At 45.9% G+C, this 14,947-nt stretch overlaps 1 protein-coding gene across 1 annotated transcript in view; it reads right to left on the bottom strand.

Annotated features, from left to right (window-relative positions):
* Positions 1-2,216: 2,216 nt before the first annotated feature.
* The window catches only part of EP300 (E1A binding protein p300), a 63,837-nt gene continuing 51,106 nt past the window's right edge, over positions 2,217-14,947 (bottom strand). The window contains exons 23-31 of the mRNA XM_027540695.1: positions 13,416-13,483; positions 12,646-12,796; positions 12,383-12,529; positions 11,664-11,777; positions 10,787-10,952; positions 9,746-9,910; positions 8,271-8,432; positions 5,746-6,027; positions 2,217-5,492 (exon numbers count right to left, since the gene is read on the bottom strand). Of these exons, the coding sequence (XP_027396496.1) occupies positions 3,318-5,492; positions 5,746-6,027; positions 8,271-8,432; positions 9,746-9,910; positions 10,787-10,952; positions 11,664-11,777; positions 12,383-12,529; positions 12,646-12,796; positions 13,416-13,483 (3,430 nt within the window). The 3' untranslated portion in view covers positions 2,217-3,317. The remainder of the gene's footprint in view (positions 5,493-5,745; positions 6,028-8,270; positions 8,433-9,745; positions 9,911-10,786; positions 10,953-11,663; positions 11,778-12,382; positions 12,530-12,645; positions 12,797-13,415; positions 13,484-14,947) is intronic.

Genomic DNA, 14,947 nt, shown 5'->3' on the forward strand with positions numbered 1-14,947 from the left:
TCCATGAACAAGGATGTCCTTTTATTTCTTTAGGTCTTTCATTTCTTTCAGTGATGTTCTGTAGTTTTCAGTGTACAATTGTGCATGTCTTTTGTTAAATTTATTCTTAAACATTTTATCCTTTTTGATGCTGGCCTGTGCGCTCCTTGAACAGCATGACTACGTCCTGAACTTAACACTTCGGGAAACTGTCTAGAGATCAGGTTCCCTGGTTGGAGAACCCTGGAACTTAAGTTTATTATTCCTTAGTTTTTGTCCCTTCAGTTTTTAGTCTGTGTTTTGGATTTGTTTGGAATACAGCCCTGTGTCGTCAGCCGTCACCGGGGCTTCTCTGCAGTGAGAGAAAGGATGCCGGGGAAGGCAGGGCTGGAGTCCAGCAGCCTTTGGCTCGCTCTGGCTGTAGGACCTTGCGCACACACCCAAGCTGCAGTCTTCTCATTTGTCAGCTTTTGGAGCTGGTTTTGAGGATTCAGTGAGCTAGTAAATGAAAAAGCACCTGGACACTGCTGCACCCATTTCCTAGACTGATGTCCGAGAAACAGCCCAATTGGAAACTTGGGGCTCCTTTTAGACCTTTTGATTGTGGTAATTTTCAATACACAGAAACACTGGAATCACCTTCTTGTATCCCTGGCTGTGTATTAATTCAATCTTTCCTCTCCCTAGCACTGCCTCTGGCCTGGGCGAGGACAGCTTGTGTCCTCCTCCCCATTTAATTATTTCTGTCCCCACTTCCTCCTTGCAAAATTGCGAATGTTAACACTTCAATCCAGCTGTATTTGGCCAGAGGCTAGGGTTACCTAGGCTGGGAATCCACTGCTTGGAAATGGATGGAATTCTAAGTATCTTCCTTGTTGGGCGCTCAGATCTACCCTGGGTCTCTAGTTGTGGGGACCACACTGGGGACCTTTCTGTAACAGGCACTCACATCTTCTCTCTGGTCTGTCATGGGGACCTGAAGCTGTTTTTTTCCCAGTAGGAACTGACTCTTCTCTTCAGGGGCGGAGACCGTCCTCACCTCTCTCCTTTGGATCCCATCCATCTCCCCCACAAAGCTGTGGATAGTCCCCACAAAGGAAAGTTTAAGTGCTGTCCTCCCCAGAAACTTCCCAATAGCCAGAAGCTTTTACTCCTACTTCCTCTGTTCCCTGCTTACAATGCTTAAGACTTTCCACTTTATCTTGTTTAAGCATCATTCTGTCGTTTCTTCTAGATCACTAGCTGGCTAGCCTGAGGGCAAAGCTGCACCGCATCCACGTGTGTTGTCCGGCCTGGCACAGAACGTAGGCGCTGCGTGTATGTCTGCTGGACCACTGACCTGAGGCAGGTGGACACTGGCTAACATTTTCCGGGGTGGGTGCTTGAGTGTGCTGGTCCACCTCACATGGACATACTGGTTATTTTTGCTGAGACCAAGTAAACTAGTGGAAAGGCCAAACAGGAGTTTGAATTAAGGTACTTGAAGAGGGTCTTCTTTCCTTAGCCTTTAGCAGATGATCGAGTCAATGTAAATTAAAGCTCTATTAGAGTAACAAGGAAGACCTGCCAAATGCTGCCAGAGCAGCTCACTCCAGGGTCCTTCTGACTTTTCAAGCTTGTCCACAGTGGATGTAATATTCTGTAGAGGAAGGGCCGGTTCCCCTTCTGTTCTTCAACACCCATCTCAGTACCATACTCTGTGCTAGTCTCTCTCAGCCTTCCCATTGTGGGTTTTATTTCCAGAGTGTCTTTTCCTACAGCCTCATCCCCCCAGGACTTCTTGGCTGGCAGTCAGCAAAATAAAGTGTTTCACAGAGAACAGGGCTGTATTGTTGCCCCAGCTTCCAGTGGAGCTACTTGTGACTTCAGCAGGTATGACTCCTCTTAGGTGGTCATTCTTACTCCTTTAAGATGAGGGTGACTGAATGACGACCATGCGGTCATACATAGGGGACCACAGAGAAGGAGCTGTATCAAGCTGATAAAGGCTTGTATCAATTCAAATGGATACAATTAATGTTTAGCTGGTGCTTGTCTTTTTCCCTGGCAAGTCTTTTTCCAAAATTTTGGATGAATTTATCAAAATCTATCTTATCACAAAATCACTTCACGTAGTAGTTAGGGAGGGCTGTTAAGCCAGTGCTCTCACCTTCCGCCCGAAATCCCAGATGTCAGGCATTTAAACCGATGGTTTCCAACACAGAGATGCAACCGCAAGAAGTAAAACAAAATCAGGGGTCTGTCTCACACGGTTTATTTAACAATAGGTAATAAGAAATCAAATTTAACAGTCTATACAGTGATCCAAAGTTCATAAGTAATCAATTTTAATCGCATGATTTACAAGTTGAGGGTTTTTGCTTTCTATTTTCAAGTTTTACAGAAAGTGTGTGTGTGTGTGGGGTGGGGGCAGGGTAAGGAGGAAGAAAGCAAGCACAGAAGAAACCCCAGGGACATTCTGCGTGTTAAAATCATCCCACTGGAATCGTTTCTTACCCTCTTTTTAATTTTTTCCTTTGTTAGATGTAAAAATAACGAAAAAAATTCTTTCAAGAAACAGAACCACAATATATATAATACATCAATTTGGCAGCTGCCCCTGTATATTTTGAAAAAAGTCATTTTTCTCTCTACATGTACAAATTACTTTAATACTTGAAGTTTTTACGATCAGACTTACGGAATAGAAAATTTTCTGGAGCACAAAAGTTGACTTGAGGGGAGCAAAGGGGTTTTTTTTTTTTTTTCTTTTTTTAAACATTTTTAAAAGAATGAACGTCTTTGCACCCAGAGAAAAAAAATTGGTATTTTAATATATATTTATATATATTTATATATATATAGAATGAATTTTAAAGTAACATTAACCCCTTTTGTCCTCTGGTTTTAGAAATGTTCTTTTTTAACTCTTTCATAAAGTGAGGAAAATAGGGAAAAATGTCAACCATCTGCACCAGTAAATAATAACTATTAATATTACATATTTTCATTAATTTAAAAAAAATAATAAAACCTATTGGAGGTGCAAGGCAGGAGCATGTGGTTGGCTTCACAGACCTCAGCCTCCTCCCAGTGCACACTTGAACCAAACACACAAGGGAAAAAAAACAGGCTGGTGGTAACCAGCCATTAACAAAAATATATTCTTTGTATTCTATCACCCCTCAGGTTCATCTCGCATGTTTGCTCGAAACCACAAACAGCTACTGCACAGTTCTTATGTGTTCCAAGGAAAATTGTCTCTTAGGCTAAGAAAGATTCAAAAAAATTGTTTGCAGTACAAAAAGTCTTAAGAGAAAATAATTTTTTTTTTGCTCCCAAAATACTACAAGGTGTCTCTAGTGTATGTCTAGTGTACTCTGTGAGAGGTTTGAATTCAAGTCTGAGTTGTCGGTGCCGAGTCCCAGGTCCGTGGCGCTCGCACCATGGAGGTTTGCCATGCCTGGATTGCTAGCGAGCTGAGAGAGCATCGAATTCTGGTCCGGGCTGGCAAAATGCCCTTGTTCCATGGGGTTGCCCTGGGCAGCGACCAGTCCAGGATGTGGAGAACTGGTCTGTGGGGAGACGTGGTGTGGAGAAGGCTGAGGCTGCATCCGTGGGGAAGGGCTGGAGTGGGGGGGCTGGGACTGAGGCCGCGGAGAAGGGACAGGCTGGGGAGATCGCACTTGATTGGAGAGAGACGGGATCTGCTGGCCTTGGAGGTGCGGGGACTGAGCCTGACTCGGGAGCATGTGCTGCTGGGGGCTCATGGGGTTGGGCTGGGCCGGCGAGCCCATCTGTTGCTGAAGGAGCCGCTGCTGGTAGGCCTGCAGACTGGCTCCCGCCTCTGCTCCCAGGGCCTGCGGGAGCTGGCCCATCTGTCCCATGCTCCCTTGTGGTATCTGCTGCATGTGATGCTGCATTCGCGGTGGCGGCTGCTGCTGCGGGGCAGGGTAGCCCACGCCCTGGGGAGGCTGGAACTGGTTGTGGTTGGCCAGCCCCGGGCCCATCCCTGGCCCCGCTCCCTGCTGCTGCTGCTGCATCATCTGCTGTCGCCTCAAGATGTCTCGGAATTGCGAGGGCATGGTGCTGTGATTCATGTTCATCTGCTGAGCCTGTGGGCTCATCCCGCCCATGGGTGGCGGGAGCTGCTGCTGCTGCGTGGGCTGCTGGGGCAGGCCAGCCCTCGGGACACCTGCCTGCATGGGGTTCAAGTTCTGCATGGCGGGGCTGGAGTGGACCCCCTGCTGACCTGGCATAGCGGGGGGCTGCAGGCCCGGCTGCCCGGGGAGGGGCTGCGGGTTGGAGTTGGCGTACTTGGCAGCCCGCTGTTTGATGAACGCAGCCAATAGCTGGGGGTTGGCATGAAGGATACTGAGCACCTGTTGCTGCTGCAGGGGGGAGCTGGGAGACCTGAGAGTCCGCAGGAGGTTCTGTAAGGCTTGTTGAGACACAGTGCCTGGCTTGAGAGGGCTCACACCTACCTGGCCCAGGCCCGGCTGGGGAGGCATGTTCAGGGGCTGCCCGTGCTGTGACACCGACATCATGGCTGGCCGGGGCATCCCGGACTGCAGCTGCTGGGGCTGGGGCAGTCCTCCCTGGGCCCATGGGGGTTGCTGCTGCATGCCAGTGGGCCCCATCCCTGGCTCCAAATGCCCACCAGGCCCTCTGGCCATGGGGGGCGGGTTCATACCCATAGGGGCCATGGGAGTCATCTGCGGCATCTGGTGCTGGATCGGCCGCTGAAAGATTTGCACGTGGGCCATCTGGCGTTGCGTCTCGGCTGCCCTCTGAATCTGCATGGCCACCTCCACTGCTGCAGGTGGGGGTCCCGGAAGTGGGGGCTGAGCAGTCTGAGGAGGGGTCGGGGGCGTCACCTGGCCTGCTGCCTTGCCCTGGGACACTGGGCCAGCAGCTTGAGTCCTGGGCAAGTAGGGCGGCATGTTGTTGGGAGGTGTGGGCTGGGGCTGAGAGGGGGGTGGGGGCTGGGGTGTCTGCGGGGTGGTGGGCTGCTGGCCCGTCGGCGTGGTGGGGGTGGCAGGGGTAGGGGAGGGCAGGCCCTGCTGCTGCCCCACCACACCAGTCCGCTGCATGCTGGCCATCCTCCTGCGCAGCATCTGGGCCTGCTGGAGCCGGTGCTGCAGCTGCTGCTGCCGGAGCTTCTGCTTGATGTTGAGGCAGAAGGGCACGGGGCACTTGTTCTCCTGGCAGTGCTTGGCATGGTAGCAGCACAGGGCGATGAGCTGTTTGCAGATGGGGCAGCCGCCGTTGGTCTTGCGCTTGCAGCCCTTGGTGTGCTGCACCACCCGCTTCATCTTCTGGCAGGACGGCAGCGAGCAGTTGGCGTTGCGGCACTGGCAGGCGTGCACCAGCGACTGGATGCAGCGCTGGATGCTCAGGCGGCGGGAGTCTCCCGGGCTCTGCGTGGCGGCAGCCTGCTGGTTGTTGCTCTCGTCATCAAGCCCCAGCCCGAGCTTCTCCATCTTGTGGTCGTGGTTTTTAGTGTTGTAGCAGGTGATACACAAGTCATAATCCTGGGGAAAACAGAGGCGCAGGTCAACACTCCAGGATTCAAGCCATTCAAAGGCATTTACACATCCTGCTTGGGCTAAAAAGCCCTAGTTTAGAGAAAGCTTCTTTAGCCCAACCACTCAAATCTGACACCAGGCCCCACCTGGCCTGTTCTGGTCCTCACACTGGCCCCGGAGCCTGCCCTCAGGCCAGTACCACCTCTGAACCACCTCCCAGGTACCTGGAACCCCCAGCCCTCCCCGCCAAGGGACCGACCTCACACACGGTGCAGTGCCAGCGTGTCTCCACGTGGTGCTTGCACTCGTTGCAGGTGTAGACAAAGCGGTCCTGGCTCTGGGTGTGCAGCTCCACCAGCATGCACATGGTGGACCACTGGGCTCTTCGCAACGACGAGAACTCCAGGTGCTTGTCCCTTGCAAGGGTGAGAAAGGCATCCCGCCCATCCATCAGGTCACAGGGGATGAGGGGGTCGGGGTCAACTATGGGAGGCAGGGAGTTGGCGGCAGGGCCAGCGATGAGACGGATCACAAAGAAGACCTGCAAAACAGACAGTCTCCTCTGGACTCTGGAACTAGAGTACTGCAGACAGCTGGGCCAGGCTGTGCACCTGGGGGGCTGGGATGCCTGGCTTCGTTTTGTGACCACTCCGCAAGGTTACACGATACTGCCCTCGTTCTCCTGCTTCACGCATTTGTTCTCTTTTTTGAAACTGACTACAATGGGCCTAAAACATCTACATCTTATGTTTTCTACCTCATTCAGTAATTCTTCAAAAGAAGAATGGTCAGACACAGGGCCATACAGGGGACATTCTGCTTCAAAGAGGTCAACTTTTAAAATGCAATCTATGGTTTAACCTGACTCTAATTATAAGGCAACAAATCAGAAAAACCCAAATGGATAGATATTCTACAAAGCAATTGGCCTGGAGTCTTCGCAAAATGCCCATGTCATGAAAGAAAATAAAGCTAGGAACTGAGACACGGCAACTCAACATGGAGCAGAGGAGCAGATGGGAGGTGGCTACAGGGGTGAGGTTTCCCGAGTGTGAAGTCACAGCACGCTTATGCAGAACGTGTCCTCTGTCTTAGAAGGAGCTTACTGAAATAAAATGTAGCAGAACGTTAACTGATGAATCTAGCTGAAGGCAACAGGAGGGCATCTTCTGTAGAACTTTCCTGTAAGTTTGGAAGGAAAAAAGAAAAAAAAAATCTTTTTCCTTGCTACAGAAACAAAAATTTTTTGTTGAAGTTTAAAAACACAATACAACCACTGTTTCCCATAACCACTGGTATAAAGGCTGCAAGAGGAAGCTGCTGTTATTTCTGTAATAAAATGTAAAATGGAACCTTCAAGACATCAAGAACTTGTAACTGCTGTATTGCCCACTATATCCTGTCAGTTTTTTTGAGGCTGAAAATCTGTGCAAACTGGCAGTAATATTTGTTATATATCTGGGCAGCAATGTTGGCACAGAACAAGAGTCTAGGAAAAGAACACAGTGACTTTCTCGGTGGCCCACTGGTAAACACTGCACTCCACTGCAGGGCATGGGTTCGGCCCCGGGTGAGAGCGGGAGACGGGACGTGGGACTAAGACTGCGCGTGCCAGAAAACAACACAGGACAAGAGCATCCACACTGAGTAAAGACGCATCAAAGCCAGAGTTAAAAGCTCAAGGGGGGATCTGTGATACTGGGTTTGCTACTGCGGCTCAAAGCAAGCATTCATAGAGTGAGGAGTGTTGTGAAAATGCAATCACACACAGGGAAGTACTGTATCTAACAAGTGGGGGCAGATCAAACCACCTGGTGACTCCCTAGGAAACCTTCACTATGGCCAACCTCCAATAACAGCCATCGTGACTGACTCTGCTGAATGTCACCCTAGAGCTAAAACAACACCTAAATTTAATAAAATGATTACAATTAGATTCTAACTCCTAACAGGAGACTACTACCCACAAATTCTTCAGATGATATATCTACAACTGAAGTCATACCGACTACAACATACTCTAAGGGCCTTTCCTAATGGCTGTTATTTCAGGGTTCCACACCTAAAGTCAAACCATCAGTTCCCTCTCCACATTAATAGCCTCTTCCTGTAAGAACCTGATGTCTGAACATGGAGATAAACAGATGTTTAAACAAAGCAACATCTTCAACACGCCTCATCTTACCAACAATAATGTCGAAGGGGAAAAAAACCCAACATACTCAGTTATATTCCCAAACAACAAATAACCAATATAAATATTGAAATAATTCAAAGTTTTAACTTTGCTGTGAAGGCATTCACAAATGCATATATCAAAGTTTAACTTTTCTTCAATTCTCTCCATTTGCCAATTCCCTTTCAGTTAGGCAAAACATTCATTCGTTTTGCCAAAGTTCCATTACAAACTTGAATGGCCAAATAGAGTTCTAAGGGGCTTTGGTCTAAAGCAAGACCACAAAGATACCCAAAAAATATCCAACAAGCCGATCTTCTGAACAATGGACAGAAACACAAACATGAAACGGTTACAAACAATAGGGTCAGACAAACTGTGCTTACACTTTTCCCAACACCATATAGCTTTGTAACAGCTACAAATCCAAGTAAGACACCTTACCATTTCCTGTTCTCACCGCCCTCTCTTTGCTTTCTTCTCCCTCAAATGATTTCCTTCCTTCTGAGTTTCATATGATCTGGTGCTCACATCATAGATACCAACTACGGTGGGCAGTTCTGGAGGACCCTGGCCTTGGTTTTCCTGCTCTTCGGCTGTCCCCTTACCTCTTTGTGCTTCTCCATGGTGGCATACAATTTCTGTGAGAGGTCGTTGGATACGTTAGGCATGCCTGGCTTCTTCTTATTGCCACGACTCAGGCTGCTCTTGTTTTTGCTAGTTTTCTTGTTGTTTTTCTTTTTAGCATTTTTGCTGTCTCCCTTTGTCACCTGCAGGTTACCATAAGAGAACAAGAAAATGTTAATAACTCTTTGTTAACAGACTGTTTAGAAGTTTGGAACAGTTATTTGTTAATAACTGTTAAGAACAAGTTTCTAATGGAGGAACAGATCATAACCTTCTAACAGCTGCTTTCTCTTCATTGCTCCTCTATTTTTAAAGCTGTTGTTTACAGTAAACTAAGGTTTACTAATGTTTTTGCATTAATTTTCTCTCACTGAAAATCTCTCTTCTATCTTTTCATTAGGCAACAGCAGCCTTAGCTCCTTGGCCAGCGGAAGCTGCGGACCGGGAGACACCTCAGGTGGAGCCAGGCCATACCAAATCTGAGGATGGAGAGGAGTGAGCAACAGGTAGTGAAGTGTATGTACATGGGAGCAGGGAGCCAAAGGCCCTGGCTCTATTTCCTTCGACTCACTTTCTAAAATTTCATGGACCTACTATTAAAAAAAAAAGAAAACCCTTGAAAAACATTCAATCGAGGAATCTAAACTGCAGGCTGTAAAGAGTTCTTAGACTAAGGGTGACTTCAGTAGTTCAGGCTCAGCAAGGGCAACCGAAACATACTGCAGGGAAATAAATGACAAGGAAAAACTCCTCAGGTGACCTGCTATAAGGCAACTTCTGTTGGGGGGACTGGTAAACTCTGGCCCAGATCTGTTTTTTGTACGGCTAAGAATGATAGTTTTTACATTTAAACGATTGTTTAAAGAAGAAAAAAAGAATGTGCTGGAGACAATATAAGGCCTGAAACATTCAGACTTTTGCAGAAACAGTTTATCAACCTCGTGTTCTAGACAGGTAATGTTCTGTTCTCCAGGGTTTCCATTACTAGAAATCTAAGATTCCATTTAAAAATGAGCTCTGGTGCAATGGCACCCCACTCCAGTACTCTTGCCTGGAAAATCCCATGGATGGAGGAGCCTGGTAGGCTGCAGTCCATGGGGTCGCTAAGAGTCGGACACGACTGAGCGACTTCACTTTCACTTTTCTGCATTGGAGAAGGAAATGGCAACCCACTCCAGTGTTCTTGTCTGGAGAATCCCAGGGACGGGGGAGCCTGGTAGGCTGCCGTCTATGGGGTCGCACAGAGTCAGACATGACTGAAGTAACTTAGCAGTAGCAGCTGGTGCAAAAAGGGCTTAAAATCTCTAAACTAGAACCATAGTAACTTATCTATACCAATATTCCCCGCCTGCCCAATTTAGACAGCTGGAGCTTCAGGGCCCGGTGAAAGCTTCAGCTCACGTCTGGGTCATATGAGCGGAGGCAGAGGCGGAAAAGGGAAACGCAGAGTGCTCACATCTGTGCTCTCGTTGCTGGTGTTCTCCTCCCGCTTCCGCTCCTCCTCCTCCTGTTCCAGTTCCTTAATGCTCTCTTCCAGGACGTTGGGCCAGAAATCACCCTCAAAGTAAGGCAATTCCTTCGCGCTTGTCAATCGATCTTCAGTAGCTTGTTTTAAAATGTCCTGTGAAAATATCCAAGAACAAACAGCAATGTCTATTTTTGGGGGGGGGGGGGGGGAGGGGGAAGTGTTTATTATATAGCAGCAGAGTCACAGCTAATGGATTCAAGAAATGCAAAGAACCAGATTTGTCTTCTGGAAGACAGCAGGGATTTTGTGCAAGACAGCAGGGATTTTGTGCCCAAGCCTGGTGCCTGGGGAGACAGTGTCACCAACAGGGAAAGGTCTGGTCTGAAGTCAGTATTTCTGGCTTCCTCTTTCCTCTACCCTTGAGGACGGGGAGATTATCTGCCTTTATGTAACCAAGTGACAAATGCCTCTGTCGGGAACAAAGGCAGAGGCAGCAGCACTCACACCCATGCCTCCAGCACTTCTGAGACAGAATGCGGTGTGATGGGAGGCGCGCTGGCCTTGCAAAAATCCTAGAAATATTGGCAGTTTCTACTGAGAAGTATGTTCAGAAAAATCCCAGTTACAGATACTGGAAACCATATAGCTAAGAACGATTTTCTGGGCTGCTTATTAGGACAATACCAGTTCATGGAGAAGGAAATGGCAACCACTCCAGATTCTTGCCTGGAGAATCCCAGGGACAGGGGAGCCTGGTGGGCTGCCATCTATGGGGTCGAATAGAGTCGACACAACTGAAGCGACTTAGCAGCAGCAGCAGCTCATGTTTTCCCTCCCCATAAATAAAAACAGGTAAAAAATTTAACAGTTCAAGTTTCTTATTATGAGACATCCTACAGTCACAAATGGTTGTTTTAAATTACATGGAAGAATGAGAAGAAACACAAGATTTTTGTTAAGGTAGTAAAACAAGCCGAATACAGAGCAGCAGGACTAGTCGAGCAACGGTGCTGCCATCCCTGTCCTGACCTTATAATCATGGACGATTCGCTCGGACACAGCTTTGTCGAGCATCTTTTTGTACCACTCCTGCAGTCGCTTGGGCTTGGGTATCTTCTGGTCAGGGGGGTGGCAATGGAAGATGTAGTCGTCTCCTTCACTTGGCGGACACGCCCAAATATGCCCTGTTGTGTATCTAACAACACAGACAGAAGGAATACTGAAGAGAAAGATCATCCATTCTAGAAAGAATGCTACACTTTAAACCACAAAGAGGAATCAGTACAGAAACTAACGATTCTCCAAGATAACATGAAGTGTGTGATCTACGCCAGAACTAGGCATAACCCTGGATCAAAAAAATCCCCAATTTCCATTTAAAGATCAAACAAAAGCTACAATGCAAAGGAAAGTCAATCCATGTCGGCAAGAGAGTTAAATGAAATGCAAACCATCAGGAGGAATAACCTGCAAGGTGAGGTGCTAAACATTCTCAAGCATATATATACCTTGAAGGTAAGGAACCACTACGAAGGAGTTTTGTATCTTCAGACCTTAGTGTGATTTTGGTTTTGACACTTAGAGGTGTGAAAGGACCAAGTGCAGTTTAAAGTTCTGGCTCTTCAAATCAAACTGTATCAAACGGCTTAATTGAACAAAATAAAGTAATTTGGGGTGGGTTCCAACTAGCATCACAATACCCATTTCTTTCCCATGGCAAAGCCAACAATTTCAAAGGGTCTCTAAATTATAGTTCTGCCAGATGAAAACCAAAGTAGAGGAGAAAAAACCAAAGTTACATATTTGCATGTACTGTATCTCACCAAAATACCACAGTGGTGATCAGTTTAAAACTAATCAGCTTAAACAAGTTGTTTTTAAAACTAGCATTTGTTTTTATGCTTACCCTAATTTCTTGACATATTCCAAATATCCAATTAGGATTTCATGATAGACGGCAGTCCTCAAGCATTTAGGACGGAAGAAGTGAACACTATCGAGGTATGATATGTATACTCTCCTGTATCAAATGAGAAAGAAGCCAGGTCAAGTTGCATAATGAGTTTCTGACGATGTGGCTAAAGACATCTCTCTTCTCTGTGCCCTTGGCTCGCCTTGTCATTTTTAATGTTTATCACACAATATTACAGTTATTTAGGTAAATGACTAGATCATGAGCTCATCAGGGAGTTTTGTGGGTCTGTGGCCCTATTACCATCTCAGCACCTAGAGGGCCTGAGATACAGCATAATTAGTCACTACTGAGCAGTCCAAATACATTCTGGCAGACTCTTATTCTGGCCTTTATACTATGTGGAGAATTCTACACCATATTCTACTTCATTTGTAGTAGAATCTCAAGAAGGTACTCGACACAACCTAGATTTAAGTGCATTTTCTGAAAAGTCATATTTTAGGCTGCCATTCATATCTCTTTCCCTGTTGTTATGAATATGAAAGAGCAGTATTTTCTATTTTTTTTTATTTCACTTCTGTACTACACACTTGAGAACTTGCATTTCCAAAAGAAGCACATCAAACATTTTCTTATCCACTATGCTTGTTCACCTTATTGTAATTTCAAACTTCCACACAAATTACAAAGTAACCACAGGAAAGTCCTACCTCTGGTTGGGCGGAGGGCAGTCAGAGCCATACTCTTGAACGTGCATACCAAAGAAGCACAAGTCAACACCATCGATCTCTTCGAAGGCAAAGAGCGCTTTGGTTCGATATGGAAAGGATTCTGCCATCTCTCCACTATCTACAAATCTATACAATTCATAGTGGAGGGAAGAAGTACAACATTTCATTCAGATTAGAATCATCAACAGTAACTATGTGTGAGCAATTGTGGATCCACAGAGAAGGGGGAAATAACTAGATACCTTGCTTTCATGCCTGGTTTGACTTCCACAGTTTTGTCAGAAGCATGAACTACTCGAACAGTGACCTCTCCTGACTCAGGGTGATTTTGTCGCCTCAGAAACTCATTCACACGATTCTCCAGAAATGTCCCAAGCCTGGTAGATGGCAGTCCTAGGAATTTACAAGTTACAAGTTCAGGAGAAACCAAGGTGCACATTTATTACTATCAGTCAAATTTCAATACCATATCTCATTTCTGCCTTTTCAATACTAGCAAGATTATCACTGACTCAACGGCCATCAATTTGAGCAAACTCTGGGAGACAGTGGAGTACAGGAGAGCCTGGCGTGCTGCAGTTCAAGGGGTTGCAAAGAGATGGACTCAACAACACCACCACCGAACAGCAAAAAACTGCACAGGCATCTATCTCCAGAACTAAAACTACTGCCACCCCCAGCCAACTGAAAAGATCACACAGGACTAAATGCAGACCCTACACAAAACTGAGGGAATCACTCACGGGATGGCAATTCTGGCCTCTATCAGGAAATGTGTTGGAACAAGAAAAATACATCTGCTCTTTTTCACACATTATTAGGTGTAAGTAACTTCACACCAAAAAGGATACTACAGTTCAACTTCAAGTACATCATGGAAAACTTATTTGTTGTTTAGTTTGGTTAAATATCTAAAATAATGTTGAAACAAAATAATTCATTATGGATGTTAATTTTTAACTATGTTTCAAGCAAAGTTTTCCCAAAATTTACGTGTAAGCAAGGAACTTACTTTTAGCAGAAAACTTATTTTCTTTTCTAGTTCGTGCAGTCTTCTTTAAACAACCATCACAGACAAATCTAAAATGTAAACCAAGACTTTGTTTAAACAACTTAGAGAAGCATTTCAAATAACGCACTCTACAGAATCTATCTTATGTATGCATAAAGTTGAAAATAAAAAAACAACCTGGGAGAAATACAACCAATATACAAAGAGCTTTCAGAAAACATTAAGAGAAAAAAGATAAATAGGTAGAAGATATGAAGAGCGTATAAACTAGCTTACATGTGCAAAGATGGTGAAGATCACAGATTAAAGCAGAAATTTTTGTTTTTTGGCCAATCACATTAGCAAAAGTGTATATGTTACAGGTGGGAATATAAAAAGGGACATTTTGAAAGCAGCATGAATAGATTTTATATGTACATTCTCTTTGTTCCTGAAATTACATAAGGATGTGTGCATAAGTAGAATTTTCAGAAAAACGACACCACAAAAGTACTCGTCAACCAGCTGGCTGACCTTCAGTTGCAAGGATCACTGCAAGTCTCGTGATCCTCACATCCTCTGTAATTAAGGAGAGAAACCTATCTAAAGACAAGCCTTTAGAAATCTACTACTATTTTCCTTAGTTTTTTTTTTTTCTGAAAATTTTGTTATTTAGCCTCCTTTTCCCCCATAAACTCTAAACTAGCATCAGGTTAGTCCAGGAAAAAAGCAGAGAGAGTAGAGCTCCCATCTTGATGAGAGTCACTTAATGCACAGACATCCCCTCCCCAACCCTTCCCTTGAAGGGAGCTGGGAGCAGCCTCATTCCTGGAGAGCAAGAGGCAGCCGTGGCAGTAAACACTTGGCAGTGTCACAGTGGACAAAAATCCACGTATTTCCGTGAGAGGCACTGATGATAGGCAGCCTGGGGAGATATGTGGAGAATACTCAAGAAACAAAACAAGAGGCCCAAGTGTATCTAGCTCACTGAAGTCTGTATCTCATCATTTTCATGCATCTCTGCCTTGCAGGGGGGAACACCCATGTTACCTGTTATCCAACTGCCCAAAAGACTTTAAATAATCCAGACTAACCAGGGCCACCATTCAGTATACAATCTCACTTTAATGTTCTCTTGGAGGCAGAAACAAAGTCGTCGTTTTGGCGTTCTCCATTATTGACATCATCTAGTCTGTCTACTGCAATATTAGCAACATTCAAAATCTGTCAAGTTTAGTTGACACAACTAACACTTTAAGGGCTTTCCTGTGGCTCAGTCAGGGAAGTCTACCTGCAATGTGGGAGAGTTGTGCTCTGTCCCTGGGTTGGGAAGATATCCTGGAGAAGCAAACAGCAACCCACTCCAGTATCCTTGCCTAGAAAATCCCATGGACACAGGAGCCTAGTGGGCTACAGTCCATGGGGTCACAGAGAGCTGGACGTGAGCAAGTGACCAACACTTAGTTGTGTCTAACACTTCCTTTCTAGTTTCTAGGTGCTACAGATTTCTGTTACCTCTACTGATGAATCCTCTATGTTTACTTTTGATGCGC

The sequence above is a fragment of the Bos indicus x Bos taurus genome, chromosome 5, assembly GCF_003369695.1.
Source record: "Bos indicus x Bos taurus breed Angus x Brahman F1 hybrid chromosome 5, Bos_hybrid_MaternalHap_v2.0, whole genome shotgun sequence".
In the NCBI taxonomy this organism is placed as follows: Eukaryota; Metazoa; Chordata; class Mammalia; order Artiodactyla; family Bovidae; genus Bos; species Bos indicus x Bos taurus.